This window comes from Myotis nattereri (assembly GCF_964212035.1).
Source record: "Myotis nattereri genome assembly, chromosome: 14".
In the NCBI taxonomy this organism is placed as follows: Eukaryota; Metazoa; Chordata; class Mammalia; order Chiroptera; family Vespertilionidae; genus Myotis; species Myotis nattereri.
In genome coordinates this window covers 34,241,679-34,262,983 of record NC_138089.1, presented here as the reverse complement: position 1 = coordinate 34,262,983, position 21,305 = coordinate 34,241,679, and the positions used below count along the sequence as shown (strand labels likewise).

At 45.0% G+C, this 21,305-nt stretch overlaps 1 protein-coding gene across 1 annotated transcript in view; it reads left to right on the top strand.

Annotated features, from left to right (window-relative positions):
- EPHB1 (EPH receptor B1) overlaps window positions 1-21,305 on the top strand; it is a gene marked incomplete at its 5' end in the record, with an annotated part of 260,244 nt that overhangs the window by 185,212 nt on the left and 53,727 nt on the right. Inside the window, one exon of the mRNA XM_081105506.1 lies at window positions 11,074-11,196. Within this exon, the coding sequence (XP_080961632.1) occupies window positions 11,074-11,196 (123 nt within the window). The remainder of the gene's footprint in view (window positions 1-11,073; window positions 11,197-21,305) is intronic.

Here is a 21,305-nt window from a genome sequence, read left to right as displayed (position 1 = left end):
TATTGTGTTCTCTCCTTTCCTGCAGCCTGACTCTCTACCTCACTGCAAAATCTGCAGATGCTTTTACTGATATTAACCTGTGCATTAACTGCTGACATTGATTGTATCTATGATTCTCAGGTGAAGGTGCCCCCTCTAGGGTGCATCAGAATTACCTGCCCGCCTCCTGGCCTCTGCCTCAGGGTTCTGACATGCCCCCACCCAATGCTCTCTGCTCTTTGTTGCATTGAGAGCCACTGTAAAGTCCATTTCAGATTTAGCATCCTGCTCACTCTTCAGATGATACATGTAGAGATGGCCATGGGGACACAAAATTGGGAATATCATTTTGAAGACTAGAGATGGCCAAAGGTGAGAATGGGTTGCCCTAGAAGGGAGCTTCTGTTTTAAAGGCATGCAAGTTAAGCCTTGTTATTGCTCCTTGGGTGGGGTACAGAGGGTCCCCAATCACCAAGTCGGGGTACTGCTTGGTGCCTTTTGGGGCACTGCAACCTGAGATCTGGCCATTCTCCTGCTCTGGAGGGACCAGCTCTGGTGGGCCACCACATGGTGCCGAAGTGCACAAAGGTGCTCCCCAAGTGCTCACAGCCCTCCCCTGGGGGACTGTGTCACATCTAATGCCCACAGCTTCCGTGGTTCGCAGGGTCCACAGAAAATTCAAAACCAGCCCGCAGCAATCGTGGCCCTGCTGCACCCAGTGGGGACAGCCGAAGACACAGCATTGACAAGCTGCACAGTCGCCATCCCTGGGACTCGGGGTGGACACAGAGTTCTTCGTGGACCAGAGTCCACGTCCTCAGCTGCCTTAGAAGTCTGTCTTCTTTTTAATTCAATTCACCTTTTAGAAATGTCCTCCCCTCTATTCATAACTTTTCTCTTTTTATCCAGTGCCTGCAGCCTGGCTCTTCTGTTCCCAGTTCTCTAAGCTCGTAGTCTCACACACTGAGTTGCATTAGTGCATTTTCTCCTATGGACCTCGGTCCCTCTGACTGAAGCTATTACTGTTGGAGCATCACAGTGTGAGGGCTGTAGAGCTGAGGGAAGAGTCAGCACATGTATAACAGAAGAGGAAACGAGTCTCAGAGGGAGGATGGGCCTGGCCCAAGACAGGGCAGGGGTAGGAATGATTAGTTACAGAAAGCCTGCTCTGCTCCTTTATTCTGGTAACTCCCTTCAAATCATCTGGTAACCCTGACACCCACTCCAGGACTTAGGCACTAATCTAGGGAGGTAAGCGACTTACCCAGGTCACAGGGCTCATAGGTGGCAGAAGTGGACTGCACACTCTCTACGTCTGGCTGCAGAGCCCATGATCTTCCCATGTTGCAGTGGCTCAAGGTGCCAGGTAGTCAGGAGCATGTGAGAATGGGGTGAGGACTAATTCAAGGTATCCTGGTTGGTGGTTTGTTACATCCCTCTCCCGCCCCCGCCGGGACCCAGTGTAGGAGGCAGAAAGGTCCATAAAGTGTGATGTGAATGTGCCTATACCTGGACCATCCATGTGCCCATGCCTCCCTGTGGGATGTGACAGCAACCTGGAGCTCTGAGGGCTTCCTGCCCTGGGAGTGGCAGAACACCTGCAGGAGCACCCCAGCCTCATTCATCAGTGCCCGAGAGGGCCCTGCCTCTCTTCCCTGCAGGCAGGACATGTGGCACCATAGCCCTGCCCTCCCAGACCTGCCTTCCAGGATGATGTGAAAGCTAAGGGAGACACCATATAAATGGCTGCAAGTGGAACACCTTCTCTAGTGCAATGCGATGTGGCAGATCTGGTCAGTCTGAGAACACAGTGCTCTCTGGGACACTGGTTTATGTCCATCCTCTGATAGACATGACAGGCATATGAAAGGGGGATTTGGATTTGGGTGAAAGAGACTACAGGGAAGGCCAAGAGGAGCCAGATAAAAAGAGAACAGTTATGAATAGAGGGGTAAGGCATTTATAAAAGGTGAACTGAATTACAAAGAAGACAGACTTCTAAGGCAGCCAAGGGAAGGGAAAGTGTGCTGGATATGGTGCTGGTTGCTTGGATGGTAGCACCCAGGAGCCCGAGGTCCGTGTTTAAGGATGGGTGGGTGGAGCTGTGGGTTTCCCATGTCCAAGAAGAGGCAGATACATGGTGTGCCCTCATGGTTTATGCAGGCCATTCTCAGGAGGCGTTGGTTGGCTAATTAAAAACTGCCTGGACAGGATGACCCAGGTTGGCCAAGGTGGGCGTAGGAACCCATCTTAAAAATGTTCCATTGATTCTACATTTGGAAAACATTACTAGATACTTACGGGGCTTAGGTAACCACACGCTTGACACCTCGCTGATTTCTGAGTTGGATGGAGTGTGTAAGGTTAGGAAAGAGGAATGAATATAAAGGCTTGATAAGGGGTCAAGGGCTTTCCAAAAGCAGCCCTAACAGAACCTCTTGTGTTGCAGGCAACAGCAGATATAATCACAGAGCTAATATTATTAAGCTTTGAGAAAAATGGAAACAAGTAGGGTATGTGCCCAAAGGTTGTAGACTGACCAACACTCTCATTGTCACATGGGGCAAGAGGGCAGAGCACTAAGATTACAGAACAGAAGGGCAAGCTTGATCCCTGCCAAATCTTGAAGAGGCTGGAACAGATGGGCTCTGGGCATTAAAAACTGAATTCTGTGATCATCAGGAACCATCACAGGATTATTAAGAAAAAATAATGGGGGGGCCCTCATCTCATTTACTGGGGTTACACAGTTAGTAAATTCAAGAGAAATTGAAGTTTATTTTGGCAAAAATATTTGATTATCTCTAAGGGAAAGCATTGTACAGTGGGCACAGAGCTTGTCTTCATGCCGAAAGAAAGTGGGTTAGTGACTGTCAGCCAGGCAGGAAGGCACCGGTTTTATTCTAGTCCTTGTCCAATTCAATCTCTTGTTTGTTTGAGTGTTTTTTAAATTCATGAGTCAGGTGCAGGCCTAGGGATTCTTATCAAGTTTGTAGGTAACAGTTGGAGAGCATAGCTAACACCGTAGAAGACAGAATCAAAATTCAGAACTATCCGTCAGCATTGAATGCTAATTTGAAATCTGCGAGTTGAAATGTTGGAGGGATAAATCTAGAGTCTAGTGTTTGGGTTAAAACAAAAAGGAAGCGGTGTGAAAAAGGAGGAGACCTGACTTGCTCTTTGTGTGGGGAAAATGTCGGTATTTAGTTGACCACATGATTAATATGAGTGATATGTAGCTGACTTACAAAGAAGCCAAGTGCTGTTACTGATACAGAATAATACTGTTCTCTAATTTTTTAATTGATTTTATTTATTTTTCTCTCTCTCTTTTCAGAGAGAGAGGGAGGGTGGGAAAGAGAGAGAGGTTGCCTCCTGCATGCACACATCCCGACCGGGGATCAAACCCACAACCTGTGAATGTGCCCCGACTGGGAATCTAACCCTGCCACCTTTTGGTGGATGATGCGCCAACCAACTGAGGCTCACAGTCCAGGGCCTCGTCTCCAATTTCGAGCACTTACTGTAATAAGTACTTTACATCATAGCTAATTTAAGCTTCATAACTGCACCCTGAGGTGCATTTTGCATGTGAAGAAACAGAGCCTCAGAAAGGACAAGTAACCTGTCCAGAGTCTTAGAATTAGTGCTTTATAAAGCAAAGTTTTAAACTCAGGTGTGTCTGGCACTGCAGTCCCCATGGAAGTTCAGATCAGAGGGGGTGATGCACAGACCTGCTGTCCTCTGTGCTGGTAAGAACACATCTGGATGGTGTTCTTGGTTCGGGGGACCATTTCAGGAAGGACGTTGTCAGCAAAGCAGCTGTTCAGGAGAGAGCAGCCTGCCCATGGGGGCTGCCAAGTCCCAATCTGCTACCTCCAAGATTCAGAATCACCAGTTTGGTGTAGAAAAAAAGGCAGGCAGGGACCTGGCGGTCATCATCAAGCATCACACCATTATGGCTAAGGAAAGGACATGCTGCTGTGCAGCATGAGATTAAACGGAACCGTTGAGCGAAAGATCAATGAAGGCAGATGTGATCCAGTGTAAGAACATCCTCTACCCCCGCTTGGAGCTGTCCAACACAGAAGCAGGCTGCTCGGTGGGGAGGTGAGCTTCTTGTTCTTAGAAGCATTCAAGCGGAGATAGTTCTCAGTCAAGAATGTTGTAGAGCAGAGTCCTGCTTCAGATGGGACATGGGACGACATTAGACCCAGAAAAACATCTAAATCCAAGGTTCTACTTCTGACTTTCTTGACCCTGGGTGGAGCATGTGTTTCAGAACTGTAGAGGGCATACCATCTAGTTTACTAGAAATCACCTTGAGTACCAGGGTGAAGGTCAGGTCTACCTCCTGGAGGAGGGAGACAGACTGTGGACATTTTGGCAGCTTGTTCTGGAGGTAACAGGAGTATTCATAGCTGAGTAGGAGTAAATGAGGGACTTTGGGGAAAGGAGGAAAGGCCCCAAGGTGCAAAAGGTGGCTGTTTTCAATGGGTGCTTATTAAATGTCAAACAAATTGAATGAGCTAGATTTACCCATGTGTCCACTGCTGCCTCTAAGCCAGAGCTTCTAGCAACCATGGTAACTTAATCTTGAGCTCATTGGCTGTGGCCCTCATGTTCCTGGCAGGATTTCAATGGCCCAGAACCAGTGAGTCTTGCCTAGAAGGACCTGCATTCCCTGGTCATTGATACCAAAGAAGCAGGAAGATGTTAAACTCTTTTTCCGGGAATACCTTCCTCAATAGCTAGTAGACTGATCCACTTTCCTTCCCCCAGACACATGCTAGTCAATAACTGTGGTTTTTAAGAACAAAGAGTGACAATGTGGTGAAACCTCCAAACAGAAGGTGGAAGGAAGGTGGTCCTCAGATCGACTGCTCTTTAAGCTCGTTGCCCACCCTGGGGCTCCCGTCTTGTATTCTTCCCCGAGCCCTGACTGAACACCCAGGATCTCTGCTCTTTCGTGGAGAAAGACAACCACCCATTGTCCTGGTCTCAGGCCTCAGAAGCAGGTAGAGCAAACTGTTTCTAGTGCCCTTTGACCTTTCCTGGCAGGTTCAATCCAAGAAACCGCTGGATCTTCAGCCCTTCACATCTACAGCTTCCACTGCCACCCAGGTGCCAGTCAAATCTAAACCCCCGGACCTGTCTTCCAGCTCTGTTTCCATTCTGTTTTCTGACTGTCTTCTGAGCACTTGTATATTTCATCTGTGCATTCACAGTCCAAAACCACATGTGCCAGCTTCCTTAACAAAAGGGTTTCTTGCCCAAAGTCCATGACCTGGTTCACAGTACCACTTCATTCTAGATGGCTTGGCATTGATTTGAATTCTTCTTGTCCCTCCCTCATTTCCTATCTTTAGTTGCTCACCAAGTATGTGACTTCTTCCTTTGAAATTTCTCTGCCTCATCTTCCGTTCTCATGGTTGAGTCCTGTTATCTCCTACCTGCATGAGTGCAACAACCTCATAGTTGTCTTCTCAGCCTCCAGCTCCTCCCTGACAATGCATGTGAATGCTGCAGCCTACCAGCAAATGTACTCTCGGATGCCTTGCTCAGTACATCCCTCCCCTGCTGATGGAACAGCTGTCAGCTCTGTGTGTCCGACGACAGTGTTCCTAATGCCTTTGTTTGGTAATCAAGGTCCTCTTGTGCTAGTACATCAGCGCTGTTCCACTTGAGACTCCCCTTCTCTCCACATTCACGCTGGGCACAGTCTCCTCACTCCAGGAAATGGCAGTCCTCTCTCTGAGCTGTGCCTCATGACACTCCAAGCTTCTCCCTCTCCAATGCATGACCATGTGACTTGTCCTGCTAAGCCTCTGACCTTGAAGACTGATATTCACAGCCTCCTGCCTTCCCTGCTTTCATCAGCATTCACAGCTTATTTCCAAGTGTGACTCTTACTCTCTAGACTCTCCAGCACTGTACCCCAATTCTTTCATGTCTCAATTGCCCGAAGAACTTCACGAGCTGTATTTTCCCCGTAACTCCCACAGTCCTTAGAGCAATGCTGTTTGGGTGTCTAGTCAGTGCTGAGAAAAAATGAGGGGTGCTCAACGTATTGAGACAGAGAATTGGATGAAGTCCCCTCCAGGGTCTGAATTTTCTATGCAGTTCCCTAAACTGTTCCCTCTTGTGCTTAGGTATCTGGACCAAATTTAGGTGAGTCACGAAAATGACTAAATCTGGCCTGGATTCAGAGTAGGAAACATGGAAGCACACTTCCCTGTTTTCCATGACTGTGAAACCTATTGGGACACAAGATATCAGTGACTGAAAATACCCGAACTCACTACCTCTCTAGAACCAGGCTGGTATTGGGCTCTTCCTGGCACCCCTGATGCCTCCCAGACAGCCATGCCGTCCATGGACCTAGCAGATGTCCGTGGTTCTGATTTTGAACTTTCTGAGTGCACACGAGGGCCGGAGAGGAGCAGTCTTCTCCTTCCGCTTGTCATCCCTAAATGTCACTACACTTTGGAACTGGCCCTTTCCCAGCCTGCTTCTGTTCTGCCCTGAAAACCTGGCACTTGTCAACTTGACAAGTGACCTTTTAGAATCACCCCACACATCTGCCAGCCTCCCCAGAATTTGTCCCAGCATCGTCACTTTTGACAGCACCCTGATCTAATGAGGCGGGGTGTCTGACAGTGGCCAGGGGTTCCCTCTGCTTCAAGGACTTCTCCATGCCATACAAGAACACTCTGGATCATGGCTAAGTTATTTCTCCCCAAACTGAGTATATTTAAAGCCGTGGGTCATGTTTAAGATTTGGCAGATCTCCCAGAACTATGGTCCTTTAAAGCTTAGGCAGTCCAGGCTGTGACCCCAGCAATAGCATAAATGGGTTTTGAGGTCAGAGGACAAGCATCTACAAATTAGATCTTTAATAGAAACTGCTAAACTAGAAGATCATACAATTTAAGATATTTTCCTCTGTCAAGGCACTAACAATCAGAAGTTTAGATCCATACACACCAGTTTTGTGCCAAAGGTACGTGCCCTATGTTTAAAAATAACCAGAAACTGTAAAATGTTATAAATACAGAATATTAACAATAATGTGAAGCATTGGACAGAGCATTATAAAACGCCTTATATGATCTCTCTAGATTACATTCGATATTATGATTAGTGCCACTAATAATATTTCCCCAACACTCACAATCTGAGAGCATTTTCTGAGCCCCATCTCCAAACATTTGGCGCTGCCTGACTCGGCAGCTGACTTGAATTCCTTGTTCACTGTCTGGTGATTCATTGCACTAAATACCACTTTCCTGATAATTAAAAACTGCTCACTGGCAAGTGGGAGCAGGAACAGGCTGATGCAGGATTTATGCAGAAACGCAAAATGAGCCGAAAGACAAATGACCTGTTCTGCCCAGCTCAAGGCATTCTTTTCTCTCATCATCATCTGGGACTTGAGAAAGGCTGGCTGTAACACGGGAGAGAGGCCTGGAGAGAAGTGTCACCCAGAGGAGACGAGGAGACTAGGCAATGCAGGGGGAGCCATTAAGTGAGGTGCTCAGCCGCATCACTCTTCTGATTTAGGACAGCCCATCTCCGCCCCCAGCCAGAGGTTGTAGGCCAGGTCCATTTCCTAGGTCAGCCCTGTCAGACCCTATCAGAAGAAAAGCATTGAGTTTGAGCCTTTGTTAGGCTTTGGATGTCAGTTTCCTTTCCTCAATGTAGCAATAGGATCCTCAATTTCAGGTAAACAAGGACTGATCCCTACTGTTGCCTAGAGGCCAGGCATTCTAATTAACACCACCTCACCACTCCTAGGCTCCTTGCAACCTCTCCACTTCTTGTGAAACAATCAAAACCCCTGGCCCCAGAGTAGCAGCTGTGCAGGTACACACATTCACACACACACACACACACACACACACACACACACACACTCCATAATTCTACAAACCAGCAAGGTAGCAAACCTCTCTGTGAGTAAACTGCACCGGTCATTATAGTGTGAACTTTCTCCCATTTAGATGCACTTAGTTGCCTATTACTGGCCTAAAAGAATCCTGGCACCATCAAGAAGACATGAGCCATTCCCTTCTGGGAATAGCTCCTTCCCAGAACTCATTGGGGCCAGTATCTGTAAAGCTCATTAACTGAGACTCCTTTCTCATTCATCCTTATATATGTCTTTACTTGCAAATCATTCATTACAGCACATTCTAGATTGTTTAATTAAGTTCCATGGAAGAGATCCTTTAGGACAGCTTAACATACATCGTTTCAAAGCCCTTGATCTAAAATAACAATGTAGTCATTTTTAACGTAACTAATATAACCCTAAGTGGCTTATGTCCCTCACTGCCCACCCCGCTTTGCTTTCCCTTCCTACCTCCCCAGACACTTTCTAGAACAATTTACTGGTAATCATCTTGAGTATATCAGTTTGTGAGCCCTCTCTGTACATCAGGCACTGTGCTAGGCATGTCACTTGCACTGGGTTATCATCATCACCACCCCAAAGGGAGGTGTTATTCCCTCCATTGGCAGAGGAGAAAATTGTTAAAAGAGATGGATATGGACTAGTTGCATTATACTGGGTTAGTAAGAATCTTTGGGGTTCTGACCTCACCTCTGGGCCTCAGAATCTGGGCTCTTAACCTCCTCTCAGCACAGAATTTGGGAAAAGTCACAGGTTGTTGACACTAGCTGTGGTCCCTTTTGCATTTTGCGTGGGTCTGTTGTTGCCTCCTCTCATGCCCTCACCCCTCCAATGCACATGGGCTGACTTCCACCTACAGCATCTGTTTCTGTTGTGTGTTTTTAATTCATTCGTTGAGGTAACATTCATTAATAACACTTAGAAATTTCAGGTGTATAACAATTCACTATCTGTATACTCTACTGGGTGTTCACCCAAAATCTAGTTTCCTTCTGTTACCATATATTTTACCCCCTTCACCAAATTGACCTAAATGCTCTCTCTGGCCATGGGGCCTCCCCACCCACCTGCACAGCAGGCCAAGCAGCTCCAGCGAATGACTGATGGGAATCGTGTGGTAATAACACAGCTCCCTCCTCTACGGGGTGGCCCAGCTCTGAAGCATATGGTGATTTATTTCCGGGATCCCCAGAGCTTCCCAGGGGCTGAAGCCTGCTTCAGTCCCCCACAGTGGTAGTGGCTTGAGAGCACACTCCAGAGGCTGCCGTCCTTTCCTTCTTACTTCCCCACTCACTCACAGGAACTTCTTAGGGTCAGGGCCCAGATAAGCCACTTGCCTTCAATATCTTGTCTCAAGTGTTGCTTCTGGAGCTGCTTGTCTAGCTTCGTTAGACACTTTCAACCTGTCCTTAATACTTCTTCCTCTTCATTTGTTCTCCCTACCAAATGAGAAAGAGATGAACCACCATCCTTTTTCCCCTTCTCTACTGTTATTAAAGTAGAATTTCTCCCTCTCCCTCTCCCTGTCCCTCTACCCATCTCTATCCCTTTCCCCATCTCTCTCCCTCTCCCCATTTCTCTCCTGCATCTCCCAGGGATTAGAACATTCTAGTATAAAGGTGATCTATTTGCTGTGTCCAAATTTCAGTCAACAGATTCCAAAGTCCATGTTGTCATTCCAGGTTTCCAAGGAGCATGCTAGGATGGTGTTGATTGTCCTAAAGCAGGCCTTCCCGCATGCTACCAGTGATTTTATTTAATGACTGGGAATAACCCATCTTTCAGAAAAAGCAGTTCCTCTGAGCAGGGCACCTGGCTCTCTCTGGCTTTAAAGAAATATCCTTCAATTCTTTCCTCTATTTTCCTTCTCCCTCTGGATTATACACTGGCACTTTGATCCTTGAATGAATTGGTGACCAAGCCAACACTAATTTGAGGAAGCTGTAGAACAATCTTCAGAAGATTTTTGGATGAAAATGTCAAAACTAAACCATGTGTGAAGGGCTTGGAGTCATTCTAGGAGAAGCTGGAGTGGGGGATGTAGCCCTGAGGGGCAGAGCTCAGGGAACCTGAGGTCCAGCCTGCGCCTTGGGCCCCAGCTGAGGGCATAGAGCACTGTGCGTTTCCAGATCTGCCTGGCCTGCTAACCTGACTCTTACATGACCTTGACGGCATCAGTGAGCAGGGAAAACGCCTCCTCTTCACCAGGACGGATGCTAGACTGTGTTGGTTAGCTTTCAAAGCTTACCGTCCTCCTACACACCACCTCCATGAAAACAGTCTCCATACTTTGCCTAATGAGACAGCTAACATGCTGAAGAATTACATTGTGAATGAATCCATTTGTTTCTTGGGTTCCATTTCCTGTTTTTGTCCCCTCTCTTCCACTTCTTTAATCCATTTTTCTGCAGTGACAATTCTCTATTTATCTTGCCACTGTAAACATCAGTGACAAAGTCTATATTTCTTTATATGTTTCTCGTTCACCATTTTATTCGTTTTTCATACTTCAGTGTGTCTGAAGGCACAGGGTTGGGGGGGGGGGTTGATTACCATTTTTTTTCATTCCACCTCATTTTTTTTATGTAGACACTGCTCTTTTCTCTATCAGTACTTTCTGTGCTTCCCTCTTCGGATTTTCCCTTCTAGTAGACTGTCTTGGTATTTATATCTTGAGGTTTTTCCAATAGCAAATTCTTCTTTTTTTAAATCCATCCTCATCCCTCTTCCAGCCCTGGACATAGCCGTCAGTAATAACCTTAACGGCGGCCTCCACTCAGGAAAGTTGTCAAGTTGATAAATATTGATATCTGCCCTACCATTTTACCACCACTTTTCCGCTAATGCGTTGGGTTGGCATCAATCAGCTTCCTTGCCTTCTGTGAGCGCCCGGTAAGGGAACTGGTCCTGATCTGTCACTTATAAATAATCTGTCCCACTTTTCATCAAGAGCTCAAATTCAGAAGAGAATATGGAGGAGAAGGAGAAGTAGAGGACGGAGAACCAGGCTAGCGTGGCCCGGAGGGAAGGGAGATGGTGAGGCCCAACAAGGCAAGGAGGGGCAGCCTGGTGTGCAGGAGAGACCCCCCAGCCACACCCTCACTGCTGGGGACAGCAGCCTGTGCTTAATGACCACCGTTCCTCTTCGGATGTTAACCCTGCTTATCTCCTCCAACAAGGCTCCCCAGGGATGAAGATCTACATTGACCCCTTCACTTATGAGGATCCCAACGAAGCTGTCCGGGAGTTTGCCAAGGAGATTGATGTATCTTTTGTGAAAATTGAAGAGGTCATCGGAGCAGGTATGGCTCTCCCTTCCCCTCGTTTCTGTTCTCTTGGTGTCCAAAAATCTTCTGCCCACCACTCTAGGTGTTTTCTACCATCTTTCTCCCTAGGAGATGAGTTTGGCCACCTGCAGTGTGTTTCTAGGGACCTTTGGGGGACCTTGATCATGGTGGCCATGTCTGATGTTGCAGAGAAGTCAGCTGTAGTTTTAAAAGATTCAGAAATAGCTCTGGAAATGGACCACCAAATTCAGATAAGGAAAAAGATGTAGAGCGCTCAATTGAGAAGACTTTGAAAAAAATAGAAATTTTTAGAAAGCTGGGACCTAATATCCCACTCACTGACAATGACATCTCCATGCCTTTGGGCCAAGATTTCTTCCCATGCATTCAGTTTTCCTTTTCTACATGCATGCATTTAGAAACAGACCATGATGAATTGAAGAGGAAGCCCTGGATCCAGAAGAAAACTCACCCATAACTATATTTTCTACAGAACATCTATGATATGAATGGTAACACATGACAAGTTTAACTCTCAAGAAACATGTGTGCGCTCATCTATCCTACTGCTGGGAATAAAAACCCAGCCTTACAGAGAACTAACTGCCTGAGATGCTCTCAGGAAATCTTATCTAAAGACTGATCCAGAATTTTCATCTTCCTTTAATGGATTGGTAGTTAAGTCAGTTTGATAGTGAACCCAGCCTTATTAACGTAAATGAGCAAAATATCCCAAAGTTCATTACTTTATAAGTAATCTCTTTATTGTCTCCTCTACTGCTGCTTTTGAGTATTATTAAAGATGTGTTTGCTTCATGTCTTCTTTCCTACTTTTATTTTCTTCTACAACATTATTTGTCTTTTCTTCTTTAAGTCGTATTAGCCATTGTTTAAGCTCTCACCACACATATATGCTTCAGTCTTTTTAGCTCCTATGTCTTTATTCATATATTTGAAGAGCCATGGAGTTGCCTCTTCCCATAATATTTTATATTTTAACTCCATGAAATATGTCTAGTCAAAGTTGTACAGACAGCCACTTCATATATTATCTTTAGGGGAAAGTCACTGTTCTTCCATTCACTGCCTCCCTTAATGCACTGAGGGGTCAAAAAGCCATCTGTGAAATTGGAAGTCGCATTTGAAAGCTTGCCCCATTAGGCCACCATTTTCATGCTCTGGTTTTCCTCTTAAAGAGCTCCAGCCTCATGGCATCACTGTGGTGGGTGCTGGCACTCTCACAGAGAGGGCATGCCACTCTTCCCACCAGCCCCTCAGGAGTTCCAGCCAGCTGGCTATGATCTGATCCACATGAGTCTATACATATTTCCCATTGACTTTCATTAAATATGTTACTGAACCACGACTTTCACTTCTGTGAAGATAATTTTCTCTTCCTCCTTAAACACTGACATACTTAAGGATCCTGACTTGGAAGGCTGGATACCAGATAAAGTGGAGTACTCTTAGGGGCTCAGATTTCTCCAGTAAACTTGAAGGAGTGTTGGCGAGGTGGATGTTCAGTCCTGCACCCTGTTTCCCCTACGTTATTAATTGTGGTTGTGTCATGTGGTAATGGTGCTAGTGATTTTAATGTTGTTATTTATGTCATGTGCTTAGAACAATGTGTCCTGAGCTGCATTTCATCCCAGAAAGCACACATCAGCCCCATTCCGCCTTTGTCAGGAGAGGAGTAAAAAGCCTCCTCACTTGTGATCCTGCCAGGGAATTATAATGTTGGGTGAGCTCACCAACTACTAGAAGCCTATAAAGGGGCAATTGATGGCCTGTTTCATCCTTCACCTGCAATTTTTGTGTAGCCTTCGATGACGTTTGTGTATTCTGCACAGAGAAGCTCAGTCTTCTTTGTGGCTCACATGATACTGGGGAAGGATTGATACATTTAGCAGTTTATAAGATGTCCAGTAGCTTGGGACAAAAGACCTCTGCCTGGTTGCTGTTGACACCTTCAGCCAGACACTCTTCTCTTTGAGATTACGAAATCCCAGAGCTAATCCCTGTGGATAGTAATCCACTCTGCATGATTGGTGCCATTTTAACAGTAGACACTCTAGGTTGGAACCAATCTTTCTCCATTCTCCAGTTCTTTTTCTCCTTTGCCTTCACTCTGGCTTCTCCCACACCCTGCCTCACTGAGATTGACTTCACCTTGTGCTAAAAGAGCTGGTATGAAGGCCAGGTTAAAAGATTTTTTTTGTAAGGCAAGATTTACACAGTGTGATTGGCAATATTTCTCTTAGCCACCTGCCAGATTTTAGTGCAGGGGCAAAAACTGGGTTGCAACGTGGTACCGAAACACGAAAAGAAGAATCATAAGTCATTTGTCCTTCCTTCGCTTGTTTCTTCATCAGCCTCTTTCTGAACACATCTTGCATGCTGGATGTGGAGTTCCAGAGGCGAACAAACTGCTCTCCCCCTCATAGGTCTGACAATCTTAGTGGCAAACAGACCAATAATAACGTGCTCAGTATTTTATGTTATTTCCAACACAGGTGCGTACAAAGTGTTGGGCCAACCTAGCAATGTTCAGCCTTATTCAAGGAGTGGGTGGGGGGATCAGGAAGATTTCACAAAGGAAATAATCTTTGGCCTGAGCTTTCACACAAGTAGAAAAAGTAAGTTTTTGTGAAACTCATGAGATAATGAGACAGGAGAGGAAAAGTTAATATATCAAGAAGAAAATGCACATGATTTTCCAGCAGTGGTGTGCTGGAGCGAGCTTCATTACCTCACAAGAGCCAATTTTGTGCTGTCTTCTTTGAGAGATAGATGTCTGCTTGAGGGTGGTCAGCAGCGACCAGGCAGAGGTCTTTGTCCCAGCCTGCTGGGAATCTTACAAATCTTTCCAGCCCCATGTTCAGTGATTTCATGTTCGTCGCATGACATCTGTCATGGTAGGAGTATTTACACCATGGGAATTGGCAAATGCTACAAATCGGGGGTATTTGTTTCTTTGTTTTATGGAGAGATGATAGCTTAACACTTATTAGCACACTTCTGGACTGTGCAAGGTTATTTCAAAGAATTTGCAAAGGAACCAGCCTGTGTCTGTTGAATTGGAGCCGGAGGAAAGGGTCATGTTTGTTGCAGGAGAGATTAAGTTTGGAGTGCAAGATCCTTATTCATTAATCATTGACTCTGTGCCTGCAACTGTAGTGGATTCCAGAAAATACACTGAATGTCTAGTAATGCTGTCCTGCAGGGGTTATTGTTTAACATAGACACACAGAGGATAGGTGATTGAGAGCTAAGACGAGGGGTTCAGAGAAACATAGGTGGAGGTGGGAGGAGAGGCTTGGTGGCAGGGAAGGAGCCAGGGAAGAGGGACCTGGGAGGCTTTGGATGGGCTGAAACTCTGTGTAGCACATCCTGAAAACAAGGAGGGGAGAAGAATTTGCTGAGGATAAGTATTGAGCATTGAGGTTAGAGAATCAGGCTGAGGCCTAGAGACCCAGAGACTGCGGTATGGATTTTATTCTATAGAAAATGGTGAACTCCTAGAGGTTTCTGAGCAGGGTGAGTGACAGGACTAAGGTGGGGAGATAAAATTGATATATGCTGTGTTTGGAGTGGACTAGCAAGGGGTGATGGGAAAGGGTCAGTACAACCTTGGAGGCATGGAGACCAGTTAAGGGGCTTTGCCTGGAGAGGGTTTAAGATAGCAAATGCTGGGATCCAGGGTGGTAAGGAAGGCTGCACAAAAATAACTAAACTGGTCTAAACCAGAATGTATCCAATCATGTTGAATGGAGTGACTCTTGGGCTTAGTGCCTGGAGTTGATGGGAAACATGGCATGAAGAAATGCCATGGCCAGAAATAAGGGGCATCAGATTAAACATCTTGAAAGGAGAGGAAGGCTGCCTGGCCCCCAGGGTTTGGGAAGTGGTAGTTGTGCAAGCAAGTGAAGGCCAATAGAGTAAAATCTAGAAATTATGAGGTTGAAGAACTATATCAACTGCCAAAGAGTCTTCTAAAGTGTGGAAGGTATTAAATACAGGAATAAAATAGTAATTATGAGCCAGGTGTGATACCATTCAAGAAAACTGAATTATAATGACTCATTGTCGTTATGTAATTATTTGTTCAATACCCATCTTTCATCACCAGGCTCAAGGTTCTGTGGGGACAAGGAGACATGAGTGGTTTCGTTAGTCTCATGCCTAGCCTAGTGTGCTCAGTTAAGTCTTTGTTGTATAGGTTAAATGAAAGTAGACCCTCAGGGAAAAATCATTACAGGGATAAGAGCTGGGTAGAGTTTGGGAGATTGGGGAGAGACTTGAGAGAGGTGGAGTGAGCTCATGGGTGTTCTGAAAGTGTCCCAGTGGAATGAAGGAAGGGCAGCCTTTCCTCTTATCCCTGAAGATAATGGAAAAAATTGATGTTTCTATCCAAAGGCCATCTGGTGCCTTTGGAAAATATCAGCTCTTTGTAACCATGAATCTGACTAATAGGAGTCATTTAACAGGTGAATTCCAATGCACTGGTTAATTCTGGTCATTTTGCTCAGTAGATTCACCCAGCACATAAACCAGGGCTGCCATGTATGATTGGGCCCTACTGCATGGATGGCAATCCTGCAGGGTGTAAACTATATAACTGTATGCAGCTGCCCTGAGTGTGACTGTCAAGTGCATGGAAATGTAGGTAGAGGTGTCACCAGGAGGTGTCATCCAAGGGAAGACATGCCAATTGTATTTTAATTAATAAACACATCCTCCTCTGACTGCAGCAGCTGCCGATTCAGCATTTCCACAGATGGCTTATTGTGAGGGAGAAGGAGGCTTGTGGTGAGAGGGCTGGGTGAAGAGATTTGGGGAAAGGGAATTTGTACAGATGAGAATGGGGCCAGCAAGGCCTGTCACCTCTCTCTTTGAAGAAGAGGATGGATTTATTGGGGATGATTTGATAGAAAGGCCACCTGCCAGCCTTACTTTCTTGGGCTCATTCCGAGTAAAGGTGGGCAACATGAGGGTAGCCTTCTTTTGGGTAAGAATCACAGAAGGCAGTTTTAGAAGAGGAAAGCAAATAGATGTCTTCAGTAATTATAATATGCTTGGCATGTACTGAGTACTCATCATGTGCATGACACTGGTCTATAAACTTTATAAACATTATTTTATTTAACCTTCATAATAGCCGTGTGTGTGTGTGTGTGTGTGTGTGTGTGTGTGTGTGTGTTGAAAATAGTGAGGGAATTAACATTTAGGGGATAACTTGCTTAAGGTCAGGCTGTTAGTTGAGTTAATGGTAGAGTAAGAATTGAAACCCAAATAGGGATGATCTAGGTCTGGTGAACATAACCCTCATACCACCTACCACTTTGGTTATTGTTCTGGAAAACAGCAACTAAGTATACCAAGACATTGCTGCTGATGGTAAATTCTACCCAGCAGTTTGGAATGCCAAAGCCTGTTTGCTGAGAATGAGGATCTGATCCTGGAATTTACTGTGCCCATGTTGTATGCTGCAAAGATTATCCCACGTTTCCTGGGAACAGCATGTTCTTCCTGGAATACCTTGGTCCCATCATCGGGCCCACCTCTCCTAATAGGATCAATTTTGTGCCTTAAGAAGGACAACAATGAAACCCAGTATGTTTAGCATTTTTAACTATCTGTCCTTGCTTACGTTAGGAAAATAAGTGGTCTATAGGTATGCAGTTGTCTTAACAACCACAAAAAGCTACCAGAAAAGAGAACACTAGTTTGCTCTCACCATCTCAGTATTAGCTATTATGAACACAATGGCTGTTTCATCTCATTCAACTCCAGAAGCCTGGTAACGGGTACCTGGGGGACTCGGCCGAGAAGGAGGAATAGGGTTGTAATCAATTAGTAATGCCTGCCCTGAGCACAGGGTCAGGAGGTAGCGGAAAGCCTGCCATGGTTTTACTATCCCTGGTTCAGCAATAACCTACTTATCTTGCACAGGCTTGTGTAATAAAACTTGCTGGAAATTCAAACCTAGTTTAAATTTATTCTTTAAAAGTCACTTTTCTGGTGGAATTTTGAATTAGTAACTAGAAGCTCTGCTTTCCCCCTTTCCTTCCCCCTAAGGCAGTTTGTGACTTCAAAATGCTGCTAAAAAAAAAAAAAAAAAAAAAAAAAAAAAAAAAAAGAAGTGCAGTTGTGTGTAGATTCACGCTACACGCAGCCAACAGCTACTGCTTGAAATACCTGCTGGCAGGTTGGATGTTTCATTTTCAAAAATTGAAAATCCTTTCCTTCTGATTTTATATTTAATAGCTCAGGTATTTAATGCGGCTGAACCTCTTCTTCCTCTTTTCCTCATTTTGTCAAGGAAGGTAGGAAAGGGGAGCTGGCAAGCAGCTGAAACTTGTAGGGAATAATTTCACCGTCTGTCTGGGAGGACAATCACAGGCACTGGCTAAATGACTCTCAGCTGACAGCCTCCAGGGTAATTGTTCTCAAATCTGAGCCAGGCATCAGATCACCCGGGGGCATGTTAAACCCAAGTCACAGGGCCTCACCTACTGAGCTTCTGATCCAGTAGGTCTAGGTGGGGTTCAAGAATCTGCATTGTCTAATAAGGTCCCAGGCGATGCTGCTGCTGCTGGGCAGGAACCACACTTTAAGAGCCCCTGCTGAGAGCCACTGGCCACCAGACTGGCCTGAAGCTAGAGCTGAGTCCTGGCCACGGGGAGGTTTTGCTGTAGGAGAGGCTCCAAGGTCTGCTGCAAAGACATGTGCCAATCAAAGTCCAGCCAGTGCAAAATTAGGCTGACTGCAATTACTGTCAGTAAAGGCTCTGCATGGAAAGAATCAACCACGATCACTACCCAATCATTCCTTATAAGCATCTATTTTAAATATAATGGTAATGCTTGATTTGTTGAAAATATTTTTTTTAAGGATGATGAATTATTTAAAAAATGAAAAGCGTATGGCCACGATTCGGAAGCTCTTTATAACTCAGATCGTGGCAAATCAAAAAGCACCACAGACCTCAAGTTCCGGCCCTCCTTATAGGGAAGGTGTCCAAAAAGCAAAAAATAGTTTGTTAAGAATAGTATATGGTCAAAGATCATAGGTGACAGCAGTTTGTTGGATTGTCAGCCACATAAGGCCTTGCTTTTCTGTTCGTTACTAATAATAACAGTATGCCCATTGACTCCCACTCCTTATGAGACAATGGAGATGCTAGCGCCAGAGCCCCCAGACTTTAGCACCCTAGGCTTCTATGCCCAGACAGGGCAGCTAGACTTTCCCACTCGCCTGGCAAAAAGCCCTGCTGTGTCTCCAATAAACCTCCTCCAATTTCCATTAGGCTGCAGAAACCTACATTTCCTTCCGTTTCTCTTCCACCTCCATCCCCACTCCCTCCCCACATGTGTCTCCAACAGTCTGTAGTTTACAAAGCATGTTCTCACACACTCCACACCCTGTTAGGAAGGGCTGCCAGTCCATCATTTCTTTTTATTGTGTAGAGCTGAGCAAGCTAAGGCTGGGGAAGTGATGAGCCCAAAGTTGGGTATAGGGCTTGGCATAGACTTCTTCCTCTTCTCCCAGCCAGAGCTTCCCCCAACCGGGCTGGGGACTGGGGCAGGGGGCACAGCCTCTGAGTGAGGCTAATGGATTGTGACTTCTTGGCAGTTGATGCTTTGAAAACCTCTGGGCTTGGAGAACATGAAGTTATTTCTTTGCCAGACAGGAAAGGAGCTATTTTTACAGAATCGCTGTTCTTTAAGCCACTGCTTTCCAGTGATTGCAGAGCACATTTCTGAGAGCAGTAATGACCACCACCATTGTGACCAACCTCAGAGTCCATCTCTCCCTATCCAAGGAGAGCTTTTTTTTTAAGTCTTTATTTTTTTCAGAGCAGCTTTAGGTTCACAGCAAAACTAATGGGAAGAAACAGAGGTTTCCCATATGCTCCTTGTCCCTACACACTCGCGGCCTCTCCCATTATCAACATCCATCACTGATGAACCTACATGGACACATTATTTTCACCCCAAGTCCATAGTTTACATTAGGGGTCACTCTGGTGTTGTTCATTCTATGGGTTTGGACAAATGTATAAGGACTTGTACCCACCATTGTAGAATCATACAGAATAGTTTCACTGCCCCAAAAAGCCTCTCAGGAGAGCATGTTTTTATTTTACCGTTTTAAAAACTATATGATGAGACACCCACACAGGATGTAATTTAAAGCTGAAGTATTAGAAGCACTTAAAGATACATCAGCCACAAACACTAAACAATGGGATAACATTTTCCAATTAGGAAAGTCATGTGATCCACACCATTCCGTGCAGATGGAACTTTCCAAAGCCACACACTCATTGGTTTCTTCCTTCTTCCCTTCCTTCTCCCCATTCATATCTATAATGCCCGTCCTCTGCATCGGCCCTTTGCAGTGAGAGGCAGCCCGCATGCAAGCACTGCTTTCAAAGGAACTCAAAAGATGTAGAAATAAATTCCAGGTATGCCAGAGCCTTTGGCAGTTTACTAACTAATCTATTTTGAAAGATCCTTGGCTGGTTCTTTAAACCTTGGCTGCACTTTAGAACCACCTGGGCAGCCAGGCCTGGCTTTAGGGGCCTGTGGCCAGTGCAGTCATGCCAGGCCCCGTGCACAGAAGGGCTTGAAGGTAGTTTAGTGCTCTGCTGTCACAGTCTCAAAGTTCTTGATAATTTTTGAACAAGGACTCTTGCATTTTCATTTTGCATCAGGCCTCACAAATTATGTAGTTAATCCTGTGGGAAGCTTTTCAATACACCCATGCCCAGGCTGCACCCAGACCAACTAATCAGAATCACGGGAGGTGGGATCCATGTCTCCCAACCAACTTTGGGAACCACAGGTGTAGAACGGAAGTCCTCACCTGGGGTATTCATGTGTGTGTTGTGGGGAGCATCAGACTCAAATGGAGCACTTTTCCAAACTTTGCACACTGATGTATAAAAATTGATAAATTGCTTCCTAATTATTCTGGTGCCACCTGGCTAGCCAGGCAGGGACATCTGACCATGAGATAGTTCCACTGTGTTTGCTGCTCCCAGAATACTGAATTGCTGTGACAGTAACTGCATATAAACTGTTAAAAGTGAACTGTTGGGCCACGGTGGTCCCTGGATTATAATTTCCAATCTACGCAACTCTGTTCCCTGTGGCACTGTTAACTGAGCATCCTACCGAGAGGCAAAAGAGGGGCGCAGACAACTCTTGCCCTGACTCACAGCTCTGAGATTCAGGGCATGTTTTCTTTGTGCCTCAGTTTCCTTATTAGTAAAATGGACATAATAATGTTCAACTCATGAAGGTGTTGTGAGGATTAATGAAATAAGACAGGCAAAGAGCCTAGCACAGTGTCTGGCACATAGTAGGTAGTCAATAAATATTGGTGTACTATCTCTTCTAAGAAGAAATATGAGCATGCCTTTCCCCTCAACTCTCAACTATGTCTTTTCACTAAAAGAAAATAGAACTTATTACTATGACAAGAAAGAAATACCAATATTCTTCAATTAGTATACTTATCAAATATGCAATTTGTATTCATTCAGCTCATAGTTATTGAATACCTGCTAGGTCAAGGTGTCAGAGAGATGGATTTCATATATACATATATATATGTATACACACACACATATACATATATATGTACACACATACATATAGACACATATGTACATGCATATATATACCTACCCAGATATACATGTATATGGAAACATGTACACATACATACACAAATATATGATATGTATTATTTAGTACTTTCCTTTAAATTTTACGCATTTGAACTACAAAGGAATGCTTATTGAAATAATTTAAACAACATAAAAGTAACTAAACTAAGTTTACTAACCTATGCTTCCAGACTCTTATTCCCACCATTCTAGGGTAACCATTTAAAAAAATAACTTGAAGCTAAAAATAAGTTTGTTTTAAATTTTTAAAAATATTTTTGCATACAAACACTCACCCACGTGGGCACACACCACATATCACGTTCTATAACTTGCTCTTCTTTTCTTCTGTGCTTAACAACGTAATGTGGACATTTTTTGAAGTCAGTCCCTCTCGCTCATCTATTAGTTTTCAGAAGCTCCTTGTACGCTGGGATGGCTGTGC